The following is a 26896-nucleotide window of genomic DNA, read 5'->3' on the forward strand; positions in this document are numbered from 1 at the left end:
CTGTTGGGAACTCTACTGCAATAGGCTCTCTGATTAGCGTCCTCCCCCACTTCACCCTGCAGGGAAGTGATGTCAGACACATTCAGAGAAGTGCTGAACAGGGTCCACACAGAGAGCAGACAAGGCAGCCAGACGAAGAGGATCAGAGCAGAATCGTAAAAGTAACCTGCTCAAAATCCGCCTTCATCCGTGGAGAATTAAAGTGTATCGGCACAGAAAACACCAGGAGCAGAAAGTACAACGATTAACCTTTCCAGTGAACCTCATATTGTCACATTATGAAGTTAGGAATACTTTAAAACAAGAGGCGAAAGATTGTGAGTATCGACCTCATCCGGCGACAGCATAGAGAAGAGTCAGTCCTTCGCCTGAATAGCTCGTTTGCGTTGGATGCTTTTGGCTGTGGTGCTTTTAAATAAGGCTGAGCTCTAAACCAGGACGTTTTTGGCTGTTTCCGAGCTAGCGAGCGTGCTTGCTAGCCGACTGAAGCTTGCTTACCATGGAGTTGAGAGTGGGTAACCGATACAGACTGGGGAGGAAAATTGGAAGTGGCTCTTTTGGAGACATCTACCTAGGTAAGTTATTGGCGGACAACATTTTTGTATTGTTTACCGTTGTTAGTCTCGTTATAATATAGACGTCTCTAACAATAAGTCATCTTCTCCGGGTTTCCTATTCGAGCTCACAATCAATCAGCTGTTCTGTGTTTAGTCCCAGTAACGTTAGCTACTAAGCTATCAGTCTGTGTAGCAAAGGAGCTAGCAGTGACATCCGCTGCCATAAAACATTTGATAATAAACGATATCATTCTTCATTGTGTTTGACTTCGAGAGCATTTTCTCTGTTACAAGATTCAATTATTGTCCAAATTAATCGTCCTAACGATAAGAATTGACACTGACGGCTCTTGTGTAACTAAATGTCCACTGCCTATAGATAGCTAATGTATAGGTTTCCAGTCTTTGCTCCCCTGGAAGCAGCAGCAGTGATAGTCTCGAACAAAATAGCAGATCAGGCCACAGGCTTTCATTTAAGCTTTTTTGGTAACCGATATCCAGCGTTTATTTACTTAAGCTGAACATCCTTCTTTAAACACAACAGACCGGTTTAATTTCCTCCTCTTGTTCATAAATGCACTAAAAAGACTACCTTAGTGTTCTTGAGAAGTGAGGAGGATATGGTCCTTTATATCCTAAAGATACTTTTGAAGACATCTTTATTTATTAAAATGATAACCTAGTTATTCAATCTGTGAGGATGGTATATTTGGGACTACATTTGATCAAAGGAGGCTCTATGGCCTGCTGAGACAGGCGAGGGTAACTTTGAGTATAGTACTGGTTGTTTGGTTTAAGGTACACGTTCATATAGTTTTTCATCTACACTTTTGGACTACTGGTGGATCAGTCCTTACTATAATGAACTGGATGTCCTTCCTCTGGCATAGGTGAACAGTAGATGTTGAATATTATTTACTGCACAGGCTGTGTGGGCTAATACTGGCTGCTAGCAATGATATAATTTATTGTGTGATGGGGGAAGTCGATAGTGGCAGAGGGAAGTGTATCTTCTTTGAGCTCTCCAACTGAGCTATGAATATAAATATGCAAAAAACATTCTCTAACAGGGCTTCATCAGCTGCTGTAATGTGTTCTCTTGTGGCCATGTTGGAGGTTTTTGGCATCAGCAGTGGAGAACAGCTGATCACATTTTTGAGCTTAAAACCTAGTCATCTAAACAAATGTAGAGGTTATTCATTTGAGTTTTTCTCTGGTGGTGGACTGACTATTCTGTGACTGACGGCGCTCTAATCAACCAGGAGAGAAAATGGTCAGCTCTGACTGCTGGGACTTGGTAACAATTGAGTATATGTTACACAGTATTAAGTGCAATGTTTCCGCTTACTCAGGAAACAGTGAGATAGGTACATATGATTGGTTAAATGTTTCATCATCAGTTTAATTTAATCACTAAGCATTTTGAATTTGCTGTCTAAGTTGGAATTGTGGTTTTCCTGTGATTCTATGACATGAAAGTCAACACGATTAGTCCATTTGTAATAAATACAGTCTCTGTTAAATTTTTAGGCTAATTTGTAACATTTTTTTCTTTTTCTTTTTCTTTTTTTTTGAGTAAATGATAAAATGCTAAACAGCACAACATGTAGAGTTACACCAGTAGCATTTATTGTCTCTTCTTGAATTAGTGTTGGGTTTTTCCAACCCATGTAGTGTGTTAAGGTCTCAGTCTAGAGCAGTTAAGCTGCAGCTGACTTAATAGTTTATTCATATTTAAATTTTACTTGAAAGGATAAAGTATGTGTTTGATTATTGGTTAACAAGCCTAGTTTCCTGTAGGGACAAACCTGTGTACATAGTTTATATAGCGTTTTACCCAGACTTGTTGGTTTTTGACATTTTTCTTTGTGGAAAAAACGAATAAGATTTGGTGTCTGACGGCTGTTACGGTACATGATTTAATCATGTTGCCCTCTGCAGTATAGCAGATGACTTTTTAATCTGTGAAATCAGAAATTATGCAGGGTGGACTGCAGGTTTAACAACGTGCTTAGATTCAGATTCATAAATGCATTTATTTTTAAAACGCAACGTTTTAAACAGAGCAAAGTGGAAGTTAATGCATCAACTGTATCCAGTTTGCTTTCCACGTGATGCGTTGTTTCGACTGATAGTGAGCTCTGCCAGCTGCTTGCATAATCACTTTGTGGTTTTGTCTCTCCCTCCCTTCCTCTTTTCTCCTCCAATTGGCTGGTGGATAATGTGATGTAACATTGTTAATCAGCCAGAACAGAGAGTCACGCATTGTGCAGAGGTGTTTTTCCAAGTCTTACAGCACAAATTTGCACTTTAAGTGAATAATAGAATTGAACAAGTCAAACACATTTGGAGAAGTAAAATCTCCAGGAAGTAAACAAATTCTTAAAAGTCTTGAGAAAATGAAACTTTGACAGTTTAGGCAACTGGATTTCACAGTCATTCCCACATTAAGGCTCCCACACAGTGTGTGAAAACAGCGCGTTAATAATGCTGACAATGTGTGAGCAGCTTGGCTGAGCAGTGGATTGTGCGAGAGATCGGTTGTTGTTAGCAGGATTGAGGTCAGCTCTTGGAGTGAAGCCTTGTACTCTGTGTGCTGTGACTGGACGCAAATGTGGATTGTCAAATATTCTGGTACAAGTGGTAGAATAGCTTTTCCACTTTTGAGAGGCTGTCACGACAAAATGCCAGTTATGCGAAGAGCACACAAGCGCTTAGTCAAGGTCTGAGTCATCTTGTATTTCCAAAGATCTTCCATTTGAATCTCTTGCTGTGTTATCTGTTGGGTGATGTGCATGTTGAAACACGGTTCAAAAATCCGGATGTGGTCTTTATCATTGTCCAAACTCCTTGAACTGTAAAGGTTTTCCCCTCATCACAGCACCAGACGTCAATACTTGTTTGGTATCGCCTGAAAAGGAGCATTCAAGTACTGCCAATATCTAAAGTTTAAACTTGGGAGATGGACAGAAATGTTGGTCTTTCATTGGAGTTCTGTGGCCAATTACAGATTCTAACTTAGGCAAAGTTCTTTTATGTCTTTCTGTTGTACAATTATTTTAATCAACAATTTAGAAATACGACTTATTGACTTTCTGTAGAGTTATTTAAAGTGAATGTATTTATACTTACTTTCAGCAAAATATTTTTATGATTTGAATTTACTAGAGTAGTCTACAAATTTAAGGTTTTAAAATAATGCTGTTGTTTTGGGGCCTTGGTGTAGGTCTAAATTTGCCAAAAATAAACAATTTTATACGTTTCCTCTCTGACAGCAGCGTGGAGCCTGAGCTTTTGTTTCACAATGACTGCTTGTAAATAAACTTGACTTATTAGTGGCATTTTTAATATAAGAATCCACCTTACAAATGCAAAGTAAATGCAAAGTACCTTCATAGCTAGCTCTGCCTGTTCGTATTAAACGCTATCGTGGTAACTTGAATGACCTGAATACCCTTCAGATCTGGAAGAGTTGCTGCTTCAGTACATACACTGCATATAAGTATTGGTTCTGTGACATCCCTATTCTGTATCATTGTACTCTGTATTTATGACTAATATTTTATAATTTTAGGGCGATTACCACACCCCTTCACCCAGAGGCACTGAACACTCTCATACGTAATCAGTGCAAAGTTGAAATGAAAAAACTTGAGTGAGTTTGTGGGAAAATGTCACAAAATTACCCATATTGATATGCTGTGATGATGCGTTGTATTGACGTAAATTTAACCATTGATGTATTTCTTTTACACCGCATTATTGATCACTATCAGTAAGAATAAAACCTGTTTTTCAAAGTGTTCAGAGCTCCAAACTCTACCTCAGCCTGTTACTTAGCTACCTGAGACTTGTCTAACATTTTCCCAGCTTTTGATTTTTGAAAAGCTTCCAGTAGAGTATACCAAAAGGGATGGTTCTGCTTACACAAGGAAAAATAACAGTGAGGTTGCTATAAGGCTGCCATAATAACAAAGAACCTAAGATCTGCTCAGAACTAATGCTGGCGGTGAGTCAGTCTTCAAACTGATGACGCGTTCCGTTGCTTCCCATCTGCCGTGTTATGGTGTCAACAGTAGCTATAATGACGCTGTCTCATCCAGCCCAGAAACTTTGGTATTGAGCAATCTTGAGTCTTTTTTTTTTTTTCTTAACTGAGCGTAGAATATGTTAATGCAGCCTAAATTAAGCCTTAGTTCAATGGAGTCCTCGCACTGAAGACTTGAACCACTGCAGTCTTGGTCATCTTCTGTGTGAAATGCCAGCTTAGACCTGCTTCAGCATTATTGGGGATTGCTGGTCTGACTGGTTTTACTTGGATCGTGTTGCCTGTGCTGTCAGTTTCTCTGATTTACTCTCTACCTGTTTGCCTCGATCATGGTAGTCTGTAATATATTTCTATATTTCTATTATGCTTATGGCAAAAAACAACTTTGATTCTATAAAGTGTGTTAATGCTGAGTTTTGTTTTTATTCCTATATAGTCATTACAGCACAGTTTTGTGCGCTGGTCTCTATGCAAATCTCGTCAAATATTTGCATATTTAGAGTCTCAGTAGCCTGCCTGTGTTTGTTTGTGAGCCAGTGTGGAGAGACATGTCAGAACACGTTTCACAAGCAGGACTGCACTTGATAGAAACACACACCATGTACATACACACTGTGTTTTTGTTTTGTTTTTTTGTTTGGGGGGGGGGGGGGGGGTGTTCCACTGACAAACACATCTATGCCCCCAGCCTCGCATTTAAAACCATGTGGTTGAGAGAAGGGGGTTGTTGGTGGGTGGAGGTGGGGGACTACATTCTCTAGGAAATGTGTCCAGGCAAATCACATTCCTATGATGCAAGAGAGCAGACACCACAGTCAAACACACGCTAGTTCTCCCCATAAAGAGGCTTTGAAGCCTTTTCGTTGTGACTGCGGATTGATTTATCAATCGATTGGCTGAGCACATACTGGATTAAACACTTATTTCGAGTTAAGTGTCTTTGTGTTGTACTGAAAGCTTTAATAGGGTAGAAACGCTAAGGGTGTGTTTTTAAAAACTAAACATATTTTGCATAACTATGCAACTGGATTTCTATAAAATTATATCAATCCACCAATGAATAATAGATTACTGCATGTTCAGGAACTACTTTGGCATTTCAAATAGGAGAACATTAATTCTGCAGGGAAATCCATAAAGAAATGTTTATTTAGATTGTTGTGGGTTCTCTGTGCCAGATAGATCTCATGTATTCTGCCTGGGATCCACATATTTGCATGCATATACATGTTGTATATTTGTATATTACATTACATGCAATTGACCCTGTGCACGAGAACATGCTAACTTCCTGGTTTGAAGGATCCAAAACTCGAAAACGGAAAGATTGCGTTAAGTTACAAAGAGCAGAAGGTGGGAACACTCACCACTGTTGTGTCATAAAAAATCTAATGATCAATTTTGACGTTTAAAGAGTTTAGATCGATCAGTTGTTTACATCACTCAACACAAGCAGAACTGCATCACTGCAGCAGAAGACACATCGTCCACATTCAGAAGCACATCTCTGTATAGTGACTGGTCTCATGATTTAAACAGGCAAATGTTCAGCATTCAAACTACAGGTGAAGAATAGTCAAACCAGATGTTTCCCCCGTTATGTCGAGATCAGCTAGTCAAGTACACACCTACACAGCATGTTAATAAACTGTGAAAAAAGCCACACAAAAAATTAATGACTGCTGGTAACGGTTTCTATACATTAGTATTTACGAAGAGTATGTTGTGACTTACCTTAAAATTTACAGCGGTCCCTCGCTAATAACGCGGTTCACCTTTCACCTCGCTGTTTCGCAGAATTTTTTTTTTTAGTGCAAGCTTGCATGCTTATTTTTTACGTCACATTGTGTCCTGTGTCCTGATCGATGCAGACGATCTCCTCCGTGACTTCTCTCCTGTACAGTACAGAATCGCTGCATCGATCGCTAGCAGTGTGACTCTGAAGTGCAGTACTGTATGTCCACGAAACGTTTTGCACCGTCAAAAAATAAAATTGGCTACTTGATTTCACCTATCGCTGGTTATTTTTAGAACGTAACACCCGCTGTAAACGAGGGACAGCTGAGAAATATAACATTTGAATCCCTTTTCTCTTTTGCTCTGAGGCGCGGGGAGAAAATATCGACAAGTCGATGAACATCATTTACAGATATATTGAGTAAATGCCCAAGACATCTATAGAAATGTAAATCGCCGCTTGATTCATTCATTTGCTTAACTTGTTTTTGACCGTAAACTGGGCGCGAATAGGACACCGGAAACAAAGCTCCCCACAGGAGTTTTTGCACCGGAAGTAGCATATGCTAATGTGCACACAGTCAATTAAATCACATACAGCAAGTTACAGCATTTCAGTCCACAGTGGGATATGTACCTGAAAAGTGTATGATGTTAATGCATTATCACAATGCATTATTGTTTACTGTGAACAGAAGTCAGTATCTGTTACACTAAAATACTGATACAATGGATTGTGTGTACATGAGAAACAGTTCTGAGAACTTACATTTAAAAAGAATCGGCCATGAAAAAATGGGAGGAGCCAAATGCAGGTGGCAGTTTTAATGGAGCAGGGAGAATATGCTGTTATCTGAAAGAAATCATAATAAGATTTTCTCTGCTTGGTGAGAAAAAGTGACATTGATTCTGCTTCTAGTTTTATAGGATATATAAGAAAATGTATGCTAAGAGAGAAAAATATTTCTGAGTGCAGATGACCAAGTGATTTGGATAAACTTTAAAGTAACTGTCTCGAATGATTTGACAGTGGGTTTGGATTGCTAGCTTGGAGTAGATCAAAGTCAAATTTAACTGCGTAGATGAGGAGCAGCAGGTGCATCATGCATACTCATGCAGCTTTAAAAAACCCAAAATAAATATGAAGTCCTCTTCACCCTGTTAGTGTTGTTCTTGTATTAAAAACTTTGATTAAACAGTTATGGTGCAAGTTGGAAGCCCCACCCATGATTGCTACTCGTTCCAGCCGAATGACATCATTTAGAGTTGTCTGATACACCATTGGTTGGCCTACATGATTGAACAGTTCCTTGTGTGAGATCCTGTATGCGTGAGAGTGTGTAATGGCATTACATAACCTGGTGTCCAGTTGCTGTTTTCATGTGGAGGGAACTGGCTTCTATGGCTGTGATTGGGAAGAAATGAGTTTGTCAGTTTGAGAGCCATTTCCCAAAATGCTTGATTGTGTGAAACCGTATCTAAATGTAAGGATAGTTGTGAGGAATAAGAGCGTAGATGTATGAAAGAAGAGCACGGTACAAGTACATCCAGTACACAAAATTGGCTGGTGTATCTTACACTTGGCTGGCTTTGCTGTGTTAATAACCACTGATATTTCCTTGTGTACCCAAGCAGGGCTTCCTAACTTCATCCACCAGCCAAGTGCTGGTTTATGTTTTTTCTGTGACATGTTGATAAAGCAAACCTTTAAATGACAACGCAGCACATTAACTGCTGCTTTTAAAGTAGTGAATCACATTGATCTAATGGACTGTTACTTGTTTTCTTGATTTTCAGAGGCTTATGGCACAGCTGATGATGCAATATTGGTTTATCTGCTGATGCTGTAACTTGGTTTCTAAATTACTTGTCTGCTAGAACAGTCCAACTTTCTATATATATATCTATATATATATATAGATATATATAAAGAAAAATCAATTGCTCCTATTTTTATGCAAATGATATGCAGTATTTGCGTATCATCAGATCAGTATGTGTCATTTAAAACTCACACTGAAAGGCATTATTTAAGACTAAATCTTGTTTCTCTGTCCAAGTGAGGAAACTTGATCTCTAAAGGTTTTGTTTTTTTAACCTTTATTGGATTATGGCGATCTGCTCTTTGTAAATGCACCAGGCCTGGGCGCCGGTTTGAGCAGGCCCTTCCCCTTTCTCTCTCTCCCTCCACTTTCCTGTCATTTCTTCACTGTCAGTAAAGCTGAAAATTGCAGCAGGCCAGACCTAAGGAAGTTGGATTCTGTCTGTCATTGTGCTTTTCATGTTATTGCTAGCTGTCCTGTCCTACATCATTCTGTGTGCTGCTTCAATGTTGCAATCTCTGTTTATCTAAAGATTTCCCCATCAGTTGTTTTTTAGCTATAAATTGTCACTAGTTCCTCTTTATCTGCATGTGTAAAAACCACAGACGGTACACCATACAGGGTTTTAAGGTTGCTGTTGTAATAATCGGTTATTTTGTACGATTCACGTGTTTGTATCCACTTGTCTGTACTGAATATCATTTGTATTTGTTTCTTGCTATATAATGTGTTGTATTGTTGTAACTCCTACTGCCCCATTGCCCAGGTCCATATTGGAAAAGCGACATAAATGAAGGACAATAAGATTATAATAAAAACGACATTTTTTATCTTCATCATTAAATTGTATAACCATGACAGAGTTGTGTTGGACTTTGACATGACAATAATACTCCCTTGATTGTGTTAACCCCTGACGCAGTGCCCATTGTTCATATTGTTGATTAGATACTGTTGGGTTTTATTAATTAAATATAGGTTCTGACTGAATGTGTAATGCATCTTCATGCAGCTAACCCCTCTGCTGTTTTGCCCAGGTACTGATATCTCTGTTGGAGAGGAGGTCGCCATCAAATTGGAATGTGTCAAGACCAAACACCCACAGCTCCACATAGAGAGCAAAATCTACAAGATGATGCAGGGTGGAGGTACTGTACACTATGACACTCACTTTACACACATGCATCCATGCAGCTTTTATAAGTTCCTCATCATTTTAAAGTACTTGGATGGAGGCTGGTTTACACTTTTGTCATTATAAACCACAAAGAAAATGCTCCGTACTGGCTGTCTGGTAGACATTGGTAAAGGATGTTTGTTCATTCATTTTTTTCTGTTATTAAAGTGACCCTCCTGAACTGAACACCACCCAATAGCTGGGTGCTTAAAGCACACACCAAATGATTTTTCCCTTCCTTTTTCCTCCATTCCCTCTATTAATCACTTCTGACACCAGTTTTTTGTAAGCATACATTAGCATTGTAATTGTCCATGAACTGTTTGGGCTATCTGACATTATGGAGTACAGTTACCGAGTGCTCCAGCGATACTCTGAGTCATTTGTTTACCATTGGCTGTCACATCATCAGCTGCTAGTATCTCCTCCTGTACCTTGTTGTCAAATCACTTGTTGGATCGTCAGTTTTTCCTGTAATTTTTGCGCACAGGTCATACAGTTTCAACTCATCTGTCATAGCTGTTGTTTCACCACTTTGACTTTAAACAAGAAGTAGAGATTAGGATAAGATAATTGATCCCACAACGGGGACATTTTTGCATTACCTCAGCTCAGGAACAGATATCAGAAGGAAAATACAAATAAAAAATAAGTAATATAATACACTATATACAACAGTAGCATACACAGTATGTGATTATGGATATGGTTGTGGAAATATGCAAGACATAAACTATATAGCTTAACATAACTATTCTACCACTACTATTCCTATGTATAGACATGTACACGCACACACATGTGCACACTAACGTTGAGTTTAAATCACATAAAAGATAAATACACGAGTGTTGAGCCATGCAAGAGAAAGAGTTATTTACTTCAGTAAAGCTGAAAAGCTCTTTACAGTTCAAGCTTCATAAATCGAGGACTGATGTGGAGACTGTTGGAAAAACACAAGTAACACCTTTTTTCTATCGTATTAGGTAACAGGTTACAACTACATTTTCATGGAAGCGGGCCATCCTCAAAATGCACCACTGATACTAAAAAATATTCAAATTTGCACAGTATCGTGGCACGATAAAAACATAAAGCTGTACTTATCTCCTGTTGGTGTTGAAGAAACCAAAAGAAAAATGATTTGCATATAGTTTGTATTTAGGAGAAATTTCTGTTTGGGGAAAAATATTTACTGTTTAATGTCGATAGACACCGTGAATGGTTCCTGTTGATTTTTTCTTTTTTTAAGTTTAAACCAAAGTGATCATTCAGTCTAGCTAACTGGCTGATAGTCCGACTACTAGCATAGCTTAAAGAACCCCTTGTGCCACTGCAAAGGTACCAAGAGCAAAGGAAAAGAACATCTGACTCTGAAACATGCTCACACACTTCCAACGTGAAAGAAGCAAGAAAGGACTTGCTGCTTTGAGTCAGTAAGCATGGGTAAAGTTTAATTGTTCTGCCAGCTCAGTAGTGTCTGCAACATCATACCTGGGGTAGACTTGTTTGCATGTTTGTATTTCTGTACCTCATACTGTATATTACTACACTATTACTGTGTGGCATGAAATGTACATTTTGAAATGTATTTTTCTTTTGTGACTTATTGATTCATGTCGTCTATACTACTGGCGTCTGCCTTTAAAACAGTAAACTTTAGAAGTCAGCAGTTTGTCTGTATGCACAGCTATGTCCCCACATGCATTTGTATTTTAGTTCCAGCATAGTTAGATTTATTAGGGCACAGTAGCCGACTCAGACGGTGAGATGTATTTGTGTTTGTATGTATATAAATAGCTTATGCTGTGTGTGTGTTGCTGAGCACCAGCATTTTGTTGCCGCTTGCCTGTAGAAGGAAATGCCAGATGGTCTATTTGCCTTGGCAGGGTCACCGGCTCCTACGAAACCAGCTGGCCTCTGTGTATGAGGGCAGGAGTCGAGCCATTTTTATTATTTGGAGTTGTATAAGTTTGTTTCAGGAAGTTGTTTTTTTTTCTTTCTAAATAATGCATGCAGAGTAAATGTGTTATGCATTTCCTGTTTACATATACACAGTGTGACTTGCTTACTTGGAAAAACCCCTTCATGACAGAAATCAGAAAAGTGTGTATGTGCGCTGCACTAATTGTGTTTGCTCAAAAACCTCAAAACACACAAGCTTGTCTGTAATACGATCCACAGAAAAGGGAAATGACATTGCACACGTTCATAGTGTGAAGACCTGACATCATTGCTAAACACTGCCATCAGCAGTGACGGTTGATCAGACTCACATACGTCTGTAGACTTCTGCAGATTTAACCCTGAAACGTGTTCACCAGTGCACATGTTTAAAGCACCAAAAATAAAAACGGAGTAGAAATACTGTTATGCATACACACAAGGAGGGAAATCTACTTTGTTCAGGAGAAAGTTTGTAATTTTAATCCCTTAACACAAAAATGGGATTGAAATTACAAACTTTCTAAGTGAATGCCAATTAATCAAAAATGGTTTACCCATGGTCCCCCTCTGCAAACAACCCAACATCAAACCACATGCTTGCATCACAGATTGACACATTATGGCAGACAGTTTTTGAAACCAAAAACGACAATTTTAGTTTGAGTTTACCAAAGGTTTGTTATTCTGGTTTTTTCTGATCACTGCCCCATATAGCATATTGACAAACATGTAATTATGAGCATAATGTGTTAATATGTGTGCAACCATGAGACTTGCTGTTTGGTTGCTTTAACAGAAGACGTGATTGTGGAGGAGTCACAGCTGTCAGTACTAAACACGCTTGACCTTTGGCTTCCTTATACAGGCCTGTAAAGTCCTATATTTGACTTTTAGGATTCTGATTTGAGGACTTGCACATTCCAGCCTTAATAGTGGCTGCAGTTTCATCAAGTTATTACAGTTTAGTGTCAGCTTGTGGTTCTCACTGAAGTGCCAACATGAACAAAATGGCACCAAACCAAACTATAAATGTGACCCTTGTGTTCCCTACATTTCTTGCAGTGGGTATTCCAACGATAAAATGGTGTGGCGCTGAGGGTGACTACAATGTGATGGTGATGGAGCTGCTGGGTCCCAGTCTGGAAGACTTGTTCAACTTTTGCTCTCGCAAGTTCAGCCTCAAGACAGTCCTGCTGCTGGCTGACCAGATGGTGAGTTCCCAAAAGGAAAAAGAAAAGGAATAAAATGAGGAATGCTGGTCCTACACTTGATGTTAAAGATGCATCACAAATTGTATGTACAGTAGTGCAGGACGGTTTAATCTCTTCACTGATTTCAAATATCTACTTTGGTTAAGCTCCTGGAATGACCCCTTGTGTTCATTTTTAACCACCGTTTTTCCTTCCAGATCAGCCGAATTGAGTACATCCACTCCAAGAACTTCATCCACAGAGACGTAAAGCCAGACAACTTCCTGATGGGCCTGGGCAAGAAGGGAAATCTCGTCTACATCATCGACTTTGGCCTGGCCAAGAAATATCGTGACGCACGCACGCACCAACACATCCCCTACCGCGAGAACAAGAACCTGACAGGCACCGCCCGCTACGCCTCCATTAACACACATCTGGGCATTGGTAAGACCGACCTCCACAAACTGATGATTAATAACTCTGATTCGTCCAGATCCCGACTGACCTGGCCCTCTCTCTGCATTTACAGAGCAGTCCAGGCGGGATGACTTGGAGTCACTGGGATACGTCCTTATGTACTTCAACCTGGGGTCTCTGCCTTGGCAAGGCCTTAAAGCTGCCACTAAGAGGCAGAAGTATGAACGCATCAGCGAGAAAAAAATGTCGACACCCATTGAGGTCCTCTGCAAAGGCTACCCGTGTAGGTTCTAGTGCTCTTATGTACCTATGAATAAAGGCACCACATCAGTGTTAGCCAACACTAATGTTTTAAACACCTCTTTGTCCCCAAAGCCGAGTTTGCCACCTACCTGAACTTCTGCCGGTCTCTGCGGTTCGACGATAAGCCCGACTACTCATACTTGCGCCAGCTCTTCAGGAACCTCTTCCACAGGCAGGGATTCTCCTACGACTACGTCTTTGACTGGAACATGCTGAAATTTGTAAGTTATAGCTTCACATCTAAGAAGACTTTCTTTGTGCTTTTCACTACTGTCTTACTTTAATTATATAAGTGCTTTCGTTAGAAGGTTGTGCCAAAAACAAACAGTGTTTCTTAGGAATTTCATTGGCAAGCAGAATATGAGTCAAACTTGAGAAGAACTGGGTGATGTGTACTTTCTGTTTACAACTGGAACATCAGCATTCTCAGTGACATAAACGCAGCTATAAACATGTTGTGTAACATAATGTTAAGTTGACCTTCCACTGTTAAATGGCCTTGTGTATTCTGCCTAGATGCATTTTCATGCAGCATGTTTGTTATTTTGTTAATTTTTTTTAAGTGTGCAGCTGTCTTAAAGGTTAATAACCTCAGCTGTCTTGTGTGTCAGGGTGCCAATAGGGCCGTGGAGGATGCAGAGCGGGAGCGTCGGGAACGGGATGAGAGAATGAGGCACAGCAGGAACCCCGGGGCCAGAGGTATGGCCTCGGCCTCAGGAAGAGCCAGAGCCCCTCAGGAAGTTGCAGCCCCCTCCCCGCTCAACCCTGCCTCACACACAGGTGAGCAAAAAATATGTTTTGTTTTTCCTTCTCTTTAAACAGTTGCTGAAATATTTAGCCTACCCTTGTACCTTTTCTTTGTCTTTCAGGTATGGAGAAGGAGAGGAAGGTGAGCATGCGCCTTCATCGGGGAGCCCCTGTCAACATTTCCTCGTCAGACCTGACAGGACGCCAGGAAACATCCCGCATGTCCTCACAGGTAACACGAACTGCGTTACAAATATCATGTTGAAAATCCACAGCAGACAGCTGTTTGCAGCCACATTTCTTTAGGCTGTGGCATATCTCAAGTGACTGAGTAGCAGGGTACACGCTGTGCAGGTTGGCAGACCATAAAACATTGTCGTTAGAAACAATCGGTTTACTGGGAGGACTTTATGATTGCGTGTCAGTTAATAAGAAGAACTTGAATCATTTGTGCTCAGTTGCCCAACAAATCCTGAAAACAGGAAGCGTCTAGCATAAGAGAACATAGTGTTTGTGCAGACACCACATGCATACATGTTCTCCTTTTCCCTCTGTTCAAACTGAACAGTATCTGTACTGATTCATTTCCACTGACACAGTCCTTCCCAGTTTGTAAAATAAGCGTAAAAGCACTCATGGAGCAAAGGAGGTCATTGTTTAAAGGCTTCATTAAGTCCTTTGTTCTCTTCTTTGCGTGGACCTCCGCGCCCCCCAGAGGGCAAAGTGGAGAACTGCTGAACAAATGAAAAGAATCGGTCTCCTCCAGTCACTTTGACGTTTTTGTTTCTTTTTTCTTAATCGAGTGTTTAAAAAGTGAAACATTTCTGTGTATTATCCCACACACAGACACGGGATAAGACATTGCATGTCAGTTTCATACTAGTTACATTTATCCATGAATAAAATGAACCATAATTAACTTGTTTCTATAGCTTTATGGAGCATTCGTTTAATGTTGTGGCAGTATGATGAAGAGAAAATTCAAATATAGAACACAAAGTCTGTGAAAAATAGGAAAGTTACATGAAACTTTTGTTTATTCAGAACAAAAACAAAGAAGTGTTTCCAAGGACAACCAATGGAGGCCGGTGATTTGTCCTTAGGTAGGCATCCAGCTCATTTATGCTTCTGGCTGGCTCCTGATTGGTCAGTTTGTACCTGCTGCACTGGCTTCTTCAGCATATATACAAGAGTATATTCACAGGGAAACACAGCCAAAGTAGTACATAAACTTCAGTGTGAATTATACTTAAGTGGGAAAGCTGCATCGCAACTTATGAAGTAACTTCTCTTTTGGCTCTCAGCGAAGGCGGTCGCACTTTTCTCCTCTCCTGCCCTTATCTTCCCTGCTTAGCCTCTTGTGTCCTTGTCTAGTCTCGTGTTTTTTGAATTACTTTTCCCTGGAACACTCTCTCACAGTCTGTTCTCTAAAACCTAAAAGAGGAATTATGGATTTGATCAACTGGTCTCTGAATGCAATTGACACCCCTTCTCAACGAGAAGTCTGGGCTCGGGTGAGCCTGAGTGCTGAAGATATCTACCTATTCGGAACCATGATAACATGGTTCTTGCTGATCCGAGCTGGCTTGGCCCTGACTTATCGAAGAATTAAGGAAGCGGAACCGGCTGTTCAAACCCCCACAAGGCTGCCCGCTGGGATTGAAACGATGGGAGAGGCGTGAGTTTCTCAAAATGGGCTCATTGAGTGCAGCACGGATAAGATCTTGGAGAACACACGGCTGCCGTGAATACTCAGAACAAGACCTCTGAGTGGAAAAAACTGGATTACATCTGGAGGGGCTAGCTCGAACAACACCTTTGAGCGCAAATTGGATCAAATCTTGGGGAAGTGCACTGCGATCGTGAGTTCTCAGAATCTGCTCTTTGGGCAAAAAGAATGACAACATCACGGAACGTAAGTTTGGATAACATCATAGAAAGCTCGCGGCTCTCCAACGGGAGATTGTGAGACCAGTGTTGGACTGTTAGAACAGCTTTGAAATTCATATGAGCTGTTCGCACTAAAGTAAAAACCACCATCACTTCATGCGGAGACCCCATCGGCGCCAGCTGCGGTCTCAAGGCTGGAGCCGAACAAAAACACCCTGATAACGACTGTGTTTAGACTGTTCTTCCCATTCCATGCAAGGTCACCTGGGTTGGCTGGAAGACTGTTTACTTAGTCTGGCAGGGCGAAGGACACTGTCTCAGCTGAACTATGGACACACACACACACACATACACTGATATGCACACACTGATCCCCCCTCCCTTTCCAAACGCCTTCGATGCTTGTCCCCTCCCGGGGAAGATGGCGGTCGACTGGACCAGCGCAGACATGCTGCAGGACCGGATGTGCTGTCTACACCGGCTCTCTCTCACCCTTTACCCGCCCCTGTTGCTTGTCTTGTGTTTCTATGGTGTATTGATAGTCATGTGCTTTTTGTGCTGAGGTGTCTTTTCTGTTATCAAACTGTTCTCCCACTAGGAGCTCAGTCTGAGTGGAGTTTTTTTTTCTCCTCCTCTTACCTCATGTTATGTATTTTTGTTGTTTTTTTCCTATCAGCCTACCTTTCTGACATGTCTCCCCAATGTGATGTTTGTGTAAAGTTGGTCAGAAGGTTCCTTTGTAAGTGCGCATGCGCCATTAGCGTGCTGCCTGCTGTAACCCTAATTTCCTTCGGGATTAATAAAGTATTCTGATTCTGATTCTGAACCAGAATCTGATGCGCACCTCCTGGGAAATGTAATCACACGTCAGGTCGACGTAGCCTGCAGCAACCTGAACAGTGAAGGTTGTGGTGTAGGGGGAAGTGGCGTTTCCAGCTACATTGCAAATTGGGATGTAGATTTCCCGCTGAAGTCTAAAATCAAGCCCAAATGCTATCTTTACTTGAGCAGTGTCTCCTCTACACAGAATGTAAGAATGAGTGGGGAAGAGAAACGGTGCAAACACAATTTAGATTCAGCTCTGCACACAGAAGCTTCATCAGTGCTTGTCTATTTTGCAGTGACGATCATATTCATTTCCAAGGGTGCAAATATGCAAGCATGGTCTGCATGGGTGGATGTAGCCAACAGGCTGTCACCTGTTTGCTTCGGGGCTGCAAAGTTCAGGACTGTACTGTTGTGTTGTGGCTGCAGCCATCTTGTTTTATTTGTTTTTGGAGTCAGGTTTGTCTGTGGGTGAGAGTGGTTATCAGCTAATACAGCCAAGCTTGTTTAGCAGGCTGGGCTGAAACTGGACTTTTTGCCGTCTTTATTTTTTTTAGCCTCTGAGGTTGCTCCTTGCCTACATCAAACTATGATGGGGCATTTAATATTAACTGAATCTTATTAGTATTAACATATTGGATATTTGGTAAAATAAATGAAATAAAATGGGCTATTTCAGTGTTCATTCTAGCCCAAGGTTTTGAGCAGAACTCTAGTATGCAGTGTTTGCGCTAAGCTAGGCTGCTGGCTGTAGCATCATAGTAACCATGCAGTAACTGTAACTTCCAGTGATGTGCTCCCTGCTCAAACTGTGACGTTATTTTTCTTTCAGGCTCTGTCCCGGGTCACACCAAGCGGCCTCCAGTCTGCAGCCCCTCGGTGAAACCCTCTCATCCAGCTGTGCACCATGGAGGCCTCAACATGTACCACCTGCAGCCACACACACACACACACACACACACACGCACACTTTACACACACACTTTACACACAACACACTTACACATATGAACAGGACTTTGCAGATTACACGGAGGACTTACCAACGATTGCACAAGTATCTGGCTACTCCCCTGTTCACTCGACAGAAGAGGTGCACAGCCAGAAATGAGTGTGAGTGTGTGTATGTGACAGAGAGATGGGCAGGTGGAGTACGGTTTGGTTGCCTTAACAACAATTTGGGCAAAGTAGCAGCCGCAGCATCTCTTCTTCTCCGTGGGAAGATTTGGAACCCCCCCTCCTCCTCCTGCCTCCCCCTTGCTGTTGATGAAGCCATGGATTCACTTCTCTGTGGCATCATCTTCCTATTTTTTTTTTTTTCTCCCCCAACTTTTTGTTTTTACTTATTTTTAATCATTAAGAGAAATTGTACTGCACCAGCTGGCCAGACTTCACAAGAGAGAATGACATGTCTGTTAGCTGTCAAAATTAGCCTGTGGGATTTATTAAAACTACCAGAGACACGTGATCCATCGTGGCAGTGTTGTAGAGCAGTGCCTCAACTCTATTTTTGTGTCCTGAATGACTGTTTAAATCCCACAAGTGGGCATACTTTTCTTTTATTTTGTATTTTAGGTGTTTGAGGTTTAGCTCTACATTAACAGGGGATTTAATGTTCTCTTTGCAATGATCCCAATGGTATGAGTAGATGTTTTGGGGTTTTTGTTTTTGTCTGCGTCCACCTCAGGTGCGTTGCAACCAGGACATTGTAGTAAATCCAAAAAAACCATACAGCACATATAGTGTGTCTTCAGGTTTGTGGCTGCGGTGGGAAAAGCTGTGAATGAAACGATGATCTAGTCTGGAGGCTGGTGTGTCCGCACCGAACGGATGAGAAATTGTTTTTAAACTCAGTGCATAGTGATGTGGTTTTTGTGTGTTTGTGTGGTTCTGTCTTAGGGTTATCTTAGGGTTGTACAAGCTTCAAATGGTTGTGGGATAAACATGTTGAGGGTATTTCTTTCTTTTTTGTCTCCTTTGCCTCCTCAACCTCACTCTAGACCATCTGTCCATCTACTTCCAAAGATTTTGTTTTGTTTTTCACGCGTACTCTGACAGCTTTCTTCGTAAACCTTAATAAACACTCATGGATGATTTCAACCTCCATGCAGCCTCCTTGTCTCCACGTGTCTCTAGTAGAAGCCACAAAAACGAATCTCTCAAACGTTTTAACGCAGCAGAACTGCAAGACAGAAACTTAAAGGATTAATTACATTGGAGGAAAGGCTCCAAGGCAGTTTAATGACTTGGATTTTACTGATACCCAGTTTGTTACATCGCAAAGTATTTTACATCATGGTTGCACAGTGCAGCGCAAGCCGCTTGGGTAAGGTGTCTTTGATTTGCCTTAAATGGGGGTTTCACAGTTTTTTAACAAATCGATGTTTAAGTCTGAGGGTGGAACTGTGAAAACACGCTTTGACCCTCAAACCTGATTTCCTGATTGCACCTGCAGCCCTCATCTAGTAGAGATCACACATTAGCTGCTGTTTAACCTGCCGACTCTCCAGTCCGTGCGTGTGGTGTTGGATTGCAGCTAATATTCCAGTGTGTTCCCCGCCAGTGTGTGCTGCCTCCAGAATGCACTCGGTCACCTAAACACAGCGGGCGTCTCTGAGCCGACTGTGCTGCCGTGTCTTACGTGTGAGAAAAACAGCTGTACGTTTAAACCATCTTCAAGTCTGATTTTGCAAATGCCGCAACTTTCTGTGAGCTAAAGACTAAATTACTGAGGTTACCTTTTAAAAAGGTAGATTCTGGTAATGTACTTTCCTCAAGCTGGGATCCATTCTGCCGATAGCAAGTTAAAGATAAAATGAAAAAATGCCACAACTCTTCAGATGTCATGGCCTCAGTTTGTACCTCCTGGTAGTATTTGATCCTGCATTTGTTTGTTTTTTCTTCACAGTTTAGAATTGTACTGTGCAGCCTATGTTGCAATGACTTTTAAAAGTAATTGGCATAGAAGGAGCTTGATATAAAGAAAATAAAGATCATTAGTTTCAGTCTGGTGCTGACCCACATCAGAGGGTCTGGCAAATAATGTGAAAGTTTGTGTAGAAAATGGACAGGATTGGTTTAAACAGAATGATTTTGGAGACAAATGAAGCAAGTATTAATTAAAAAAGGTGGGCGGGGCGGGTTGGACGAGTCCCAGTGGTACTAAAAGCCACGCACGGCTCCTCTCTGTGGCTCAATCTGAATCGTGCACATTTTAAAGTAGAAAACTGTCGATGTGGTACACTGATTGCAATGTAACGTAGGCCGATTTTCTGTAGTTAAAGGGGAAAAGGGGTTGTCGTGGTATTTTGTACTCGTCGTTGTGTATAGGATGCGCCTACTTTGTCTACCAGGTCCACATGAGCCCCTGGTTTTGGATGATGACGACAGTGTATGGAGGGAATGGGAATGCCTCACTCCATTAGAATTCCCGCTAAGGCAGTTTTTGTTTCATACACTTCACCTGTGGGCTTGAAAATCAAAAAAAGTGATGCATTAACTTGTTCGTTTCACTGATGGCTATAATAAATGCAAGTCCAATTTACATGGGATAGATTTTGCAGTCTGCCTCACGCAGTTCTCCTTTTGTCAGTTTTGCTTTGAACTGTGCGTTGTGGAGATGGTTGCTCATGTCCCAAAATGCATCTTTCTGTGGATCATGGGAAATCGTTTCTTTTCACTCCCACCTCAAAACTTTTGCTCCTCATTTGTAATACCACTGTATTTGTGTATTTTAAAATTGTTTAAATAAATTAAGTACTTGTATGTGTGTGTGGTGTTTTATTTTATTTTATTTTTATTATTTTTTTATATTGTGTCAGTGTGAGACCCTTAGGCACAGTCATGCTGAGGTCCTCGTTTATCAATTTAAACCAGCTGTGTTGGATCAAGGACGCGTCTGAAACCTGCAGGACCCCGGCCCTCGAGGCCTGGAGTTCCCCGTGGAGGCTGTGCATCTTGAATAAAGGAACTGACAAAAAAGGATTTGTTAAGAATAACAGCAGTGTTTGAAAAACGTATGACAATATCCATCATTCCAGTCGAAGAGAGGATGATTGTTACCTCAAAAAGAAGCAAAAATCAGATGTAAGTCATAAGCGAGGCATAACTACCTGAATAGACATAATGTACGTGTAACATTAATGCCCAGATATTTGAGCCCAGCACATGTAAGGTTAAAGGACAGAGCTGATGTATTTATGTGGAAACCACTTTCTTTAGTAGTTTAGAAAAGACAAGATGTAGGATCAGTCACACAGACTATTGTCATAAGTAGGCAAGAAGTGGACCCAATGGCAAGGCTGTCAGGGAGATTACCTAAACGAGAACTATTTAAGGAATGCAGAAAAAAATGTGGTTTAGGAGGTAGAGCAGGGCATCTACTAACTGGAAGGTTGGTGGTTCGAGTCCTGGCTGTTCCAGTCTGCGTGCCAAATGTCCTTGGGCAAAATACTAACCCCCAAAATGCTTTTTGAGTCACACACACAGTATGAATGTGTGTGTGAATGTTAGATAGAAAGCACTACATATGAATCAGTCCATTTATAATTGATGAATAAAAATTAATTACAAAAAACTGAAATCCAAAAGTAAAAAAAAAAATAACAGCAACAAGGAACACAAATAAGATAAACACACGAAGAGAAGAGAAGAGAAGACTACACAAAGATACACCAAGAGCTATTTAGGGAACTAATCATTGACAGGAAATAAAGCTGAATTCTCTGAGACACATAACTTCAAAGACTACTTCAGCAACTAGTAGCTGGACCAGCTACTAGTTGCTGCATTTCTCACATTCCGAGTTTTTTTTCCTGTTTCTTAAGAACCTGATTTCAGTTCATCTGCTGTGGATGTTCTTTAGGTCTGACACTTTTTTTGTCCTCCTTTTGTTCAGTTTCTTTACACTTTTAAGGGAACAATCTTAAAGCTAATCTTGAAGCAACTGTGCTTTTATAAATGGGCGTCTTCTTTTTCTTATTTTGCAGTACTTCCTCACTCGGTCCTTGCATCCTCCTTCACTAAATCTGTGAATCTTCTCTGTGTGTTCCTTGTACGCTTGTATACTGAATGACAAAGTCCGTTTGTCTCTTTTCCTCACGGCTAGCTGCTCTATACCTTATATCCTTTGTCCAGTACATCTACTATCCCTCCTCTGCATATGTCCATAGATTCATTTCTAATCTTGTCCATCCTAGTCACTCCCAATGAAAATGCTACCTTCATCTTCACTTCCTGTCACTTTCGTTAGTGACACGATTTCCAAGCAGTGCACCTGGAAATACTTCACAGCGCTTCCATACTTTTTCATGATACAGCCTGATTCCAAAATGGATTAAAGTGAGATTTTCTACACGCAATACCGCATTATGACAAAGAGGGAAAATGTTTGGTTAAGATTCTTGCAAATTGATTAAAAATGTTAAAAACAAAACAAAAATATAATATGTACATAAGTATTCACAGATTTAGCTCAAAAGTTTTTGAAGCACTTTGGCAGCAATTACAGTCACATCTTTTTGAGTATGATGTGACAAGCTTGGCACGCAATCTCTCCCATTCTTCTGTGCAAACGCTCTCACGCTCCATCAGCTTGGATGGGGAGCGTCCAGTCTGGGCTCTGGCTGGTCCTGAAGACATGCCCTTGTTCTCTTGGCTGTGTGCTTAGGGCCATTGTCCTGTTAGAAGATAAAGGCCAGAGCGTTCATCGGACCAGAGAATTTTGTGGTGTGCAGCGCAGTGAGGTGTGCTCAGGCCTCAACATAGAAGAAATCAAACAGCCACTCCACGAACTCGTGGCACAACATAGAAGTGCGATCTGCATCTAAAGGACAAAGGTCATTTTTTGGAGAATGGCTGTGATCACATTTCAGACGATGAGACAGATGGTTTGAAAGAGGAGTAAAGGAGGCCATTGATGCCTTCTGTAAATGACCACTAGACACCCCAGAAGCACCAACCCCCACTCACACCACACCCCAGGTGAGCTCAATAGGTTATGTGATGTGGTGGGTCATGGTCTCACAGTGGTTTTACCCTTAATCCCCAGTGATGGCAATGACCCATGCCTTTTTCCCCACTTTGGCTCTTAAGAACTAACTGTGGAAACTGTTGACCAAGTGTGAAATAAATAAATGAAATGAAATGAAATGATGACTGACATGTTCAGTGGTGGGTTAACGACCCCCAAAACGATGTCCAAGGGGACAACCAAACCAGAGCATTCTCCACTATTTGTTTTTTTGGGGGGAAGTCTCCTGGATGCCTCTTCAAATGTCTGCACAAACTAACAGAAGTCCAGTTGCCTCTTTATTCATACTCTCTAGAATTTAGGCTACTAGTTTAACATTTTACACATAGGATTGCCATTTCATAAATATTCTGGTCAAAAGAATTTACAACAATGATATTATGATGATGGCCACAAAAAGCTCCATCATACTGAGTTGAGTCCATTTGTTCCATTATTTCTACGTTTCAGTTGCTCAGGTTGTATTTAATTTACGTTTATCGTAAAATAGCAAAGTTGTAACACCGCAAATGCTGGTAAAACATTATTTTACTGGTGAAAACAATGTCAGGATTGTATGTTTGTATTTTCACTGCATCAGTGTTATTAGTGAAACCAGTGGGCGGTGCTGTCAGACAGTTTCCATGCCACTGCACAACCATGACAGTTATACAACACACCACGTAGCTGCTCCCTGTAGATTGTGCAGAGGTTAAGGCATCCAAGACAAGCATGGCTGTGGTGGTGAAAACCCCTAAAGCAGATGCAAAGCTAGGTGGAAAAAACAGAGGTGGTTTTTGGAGCATGGTGTTATATATTAAGCAAACGGCTGGGCGTTCTTTTAGAACATGTGCTCATTATCAGTCAGGGCAAATGGAGTGAAGTCCTAAGGGAACTAGAGGATGAAGAGTCTGAACACGCACACATGCTCCCTGTCTAGGGTTAAAGTGGGACAGGGGGATCGTTGACGTCAGCAACCCACAGTCTCCAGCCCACAGCAACAGCGCTGCAGTTTATTTATTCCCCTGTTATTAACACTCTGTCACCTAAGGCATGGGAGCAGAATCACAGCAAACCCACTCGCCTTCAGGTGCACAATCATTTCCTTTGTGTTTTTGCTATTTAGTCCTGCACATAGTCACAGATAAGACTTGAATGATGAATTATGACAGTCAATCCTGATGTCAGCTTTCTAAAGGCCTTTCCCGGCTCCGCAAACAGGTCATGTGGCCGACAGGGACTAACTGACAGGAAGGTCATCAGAAAAACAAAATGATGGTGATGTGTGAATGCAAGATTTCTTTGGTCAGTGTGGGGCTGAGGTGGCGACCAAGTAATCACCACAGCCTATCGTAATAAAGGAAGGCACCTGTCAATCAAGTAATCAGCTCCAAAGCACGAATCTCATAAATTCTTAAAGCTCCAGTCAGTCAGTATTTTTATACTGACAGTAATCAATTGGTTATGTGAGGGAGCTCTAGCATTGCAGTTGTCTTCAGTGTTGCACAGTGAGCAGCCTGTTTAGTTTTGCAGGCTGACACTTTAATGTTTTGGTTCATGCCATAGAGCAAATATAAAAGAAGGCTGGAGTATGTCCTTAAAAGTGAAGACATTGAGGAAATACAATGCCGTGAAGCTGCATTATTTCAAATGGCCAGCAGGGCCCATGTGAAATAATGCCCTTTGTGGCCATTAGAAGAACTAGCTTTTGTCTCCCCTCTTCTGTGACCCGTACAAACAATTTCTTGATGAATTCCTGGGCTCAGTCTTTAGCCTTGAGTCTTATTAAATACAACATGATAATTACGCTCCACATTAGAGCTATAAGTATGTATGTAAGGGTGCAACTTTACTGCCCCAGAAAACCTTCTGCAGTTTATTAATATCATTTTTATGTTTAAGGTGAGTAAAACAAAACAAACACTTTGAAGAACTCTTTGTTTCCCCATCAGACCCCTAAACATCTGACATAGCCCTGGCCTACAACTGAGTACATTTTTGCATCTTATATTTCTACTGTGTTTCTCATATGGTGTTTTTTTAATAACTCTTTTTAAACGATCTATTCTATTTGGCCACTTTATTTCTTTTTGTTTGTTTGTTTGTTTGTTTGTTTGTTTGGTATCTATTGCAGACTGCAAAGGAAGAATTTAATTGTACAGGGAAACATGTTATAATAAAAATTTGAAACTTGAAAAATCTTCACTTACATTATTAAACTAATATTATAGATTTTTTTTATAAAGGGGACTTCCAGTGTTTTTGTATCTAATAGGGACAGTTTTCACAGTTTTAGCTGATGAAAGTGAGTGAGAAAGTTAAAAGCAGCAGACCTCAGTCATCAGTGTTCAGTGATCCAGTTTTGGAGAAGATGCATGAAAAGATTGTTGCATTTGACCCCAGCAGATGGGTTGGACACAGATTCCTTATATTTGCCATTTTAGTGTTGGACAGTGCTGAGCTGGAGCATCAGTGACATCAAGATGCAATAATGGAACACAGGAAAACTTCAGTTTATGCATTTGTTGATCCCATAACCAAAGACTGTGGACAAACCCCAGTCTCCTGCTCAACAGTGTAGCAGTAAACTTGAGCTTAAGAGTTTTCTTTCTTTCTTTTTAGCACCGTTCCAACATGCTTTGGCCTCTCCTTATCTTTGACATCACCCTCAGGGCAACCTTCATTTTGCTTGCTCTCTTCACTTCCATCATCTTCCATTACATGTTCTTGCTGACTATCTGCTACACAGACAGAGCCACTACCAGACTGAAGAATACAGGAGCCTCTTATTAGCTTCTTAACCTGCTTAGAGTCTAATATTGTTTTCAGCCTTTCTGGTGGTAAGGCACATCAGAGGTCAAACCACATCACTAATTATAAATAATGTAATTCTATTTATTTCCATGAAAGTTTAAATGTTTCTCCAAACCTTGTTATGTTTAACAAATTATTCATCTAAAATTACAGTACCTTGGTTGAGGAAGCTTAACGTTAGAATGTAAAATGCATTAGATTAAATTAGGTTTATTATATGTGCAATGAACATTTTCTATTAGCGTTCCTCTCATGTCCCCCATGCCCTCTTCCCTCTCTTCATCATCCATATGCAGACTCGAGTGAAGTAACTCTGCTTACCTCCTCCAGATGTTGGCATAACTATGTCAGATTTTCATCTACAATCATCAGCAGTATGTAACCCTGCTCCTGCTTTCCCTCGCTGGGTTCTTGATATACATTACGTGGCAGTCTTACTGAGTTTGTTTGTTTCCTGCTTGCTAAGCTGCAACATACTTATCTTGGTGTCCTCCCTCATCAAGTTCAAACCTGTAAAGTCAGAGAGCTTTTAACTCGAGCCTGAGGGAAACAATAAATCCTTACCTGAACCCTGTGAAATACACTGTAGACCTATCTGTGACTGTTCATGTGAATCCTGTAATAACTTATCTGAACCTGCAATAAAGCAAATAAAGTTTTAAGTTACTGCATACAGTTGTAACAGTGCAAAGGTCTTGAGCCAGCCCTCATTTCTTGAAATTTTCTTCCATGGAGATAGGCCTGCTTGTAATTAAAACAAACAAACAAACAAACAAACAAAAATAATCTCAAGCAACAGTCGAGGATTTCTGACAGTCGTTTCTCAAGTTCTTCCTGTGGACATTGGCTACTTTTATTTGTCAATTTATTATATCCGGCAATTTCCAGAGGAATGCTTTTTATTTGCTAAACTACTTAACACTGATCTGTGCATTGTTTAAGAATAAAAAGACACCTAACACAGGTAATGAACCAGTTTTGTGTCTACACATAACAGGCAGCTTAAAATTCTATTTGAAAGAGCATCAACTCTGTTATTAGCAGCTTGATGCAGAAAACAAACAAACAAACAAACATAATGTGTTTCCATTTCTTTAGGTGAGTCTATAAAAAATGCCAAAGATTAGCACAGTTTGACAAGAATAAAATACAAGAAAATTAGCTAACAACTTTTCATAATGTATTTTAAAACTGCAGCTCTATTCGATTTAATTCTAATTTATTTCTATAGTGCCAAACCACAGCAACAGCTGCCTAAAGGCACGCTAAAGTAGAATTTAAAGCAGCAAGATACTGAGTCAGCAATGTCTACTGGAGATACCAGTTCCTTAAGATTAGTCAGTGATGAGCTACTTTTACTTACCAGTGAGGTGTCATCTGTTGGGTATTCATTAGTTTCAGTATAGTT

General features: G+C 40.7%; 1 protein-coding gene and 1 long non-coding RNA gene across 2 annotated transcripts; one reads left to right on the plus strand and one right to left on the minus strand.

The window, feature by feature from the left end:
• The first annotated feature begins 84 nt into the window (after nt 1-84).
• On the plus strand, nt 85-20429 carry csnk1da (casein kinase 1, delta a). Its single transcript, XM_026165955.2, has 9 exons — nt 85-575; nt 9203-9313; nt 12352-12500; nt 12698-12926; nt 13012-13182; nt 13275-13423; nt 13814-13982; nt 14072-14181; nt 17497-20429. Exons 1-9 carry the CDS (start codon nt 500-502, stop codon nt 17545-17547), a joined length of 1215 nt encoding a protein of 404 aa, XP_026021740.1. The 5' UTR covers nt 85-499; the 3' UTR covers nt 17548-20429.
• Nucleotides 20430-20860: 431 nt separating this feature from the next.
• LOC145428359 (uncharacterized) lies at nt 20861-25924 on the minus strand. The gene is made up of 2 exons (XR_013908648.1): nt 25810-25924; nt 20861-22342 (listed from the first exon to the last, which is right to left on the minus strand). It is a non-coding gene; the product is annotated as an uncharacterized LOC145428359 (long non-coding RNA).
• Nucleotides 25925-26896: the final 972 nt, after the last annotated feature.

The sequence above is a fragment of the Astatotilapia calliptera genome, chromosome 4 (assembly GCF_964374335.1).
Source record: "Astatotilapia calliptera chromosome 4, fAstCal68.1, whole genome shotgun sequence".
Classification (NCBI taxonomy): Eukaryota; Metazoa; Chordata; class Actinopteri; order Cichliformes; family Cichlidae; genus Astatotilapia; species Astatotilapia calliptera.

Excerpts from the sequence above, each read along its gene's own strand:
- csnk1da (XM_026165955.2), top strand. The coding sequence starts at position 500 with ATGGAGTTGAGAGTGGGTAACCGATACAGACTGGGGAGGAAAATTGGA. Across the intron at positions 9,314-12,351 it reads CAAGATGATGCAGGGTGGAG|TGGGTATTCCAACGATAAAA; the intron begins GTACTGTACACT and ends CATTTCTTGCAG. Across the intron at positions 12,501-12,697 it reads TGCTGCTGGCTGACCAGATG|ATCAGCCGAATTGAGTACAT; the intron begins GTGAGTTCCCAA and ends TTTTCCTTCCAG.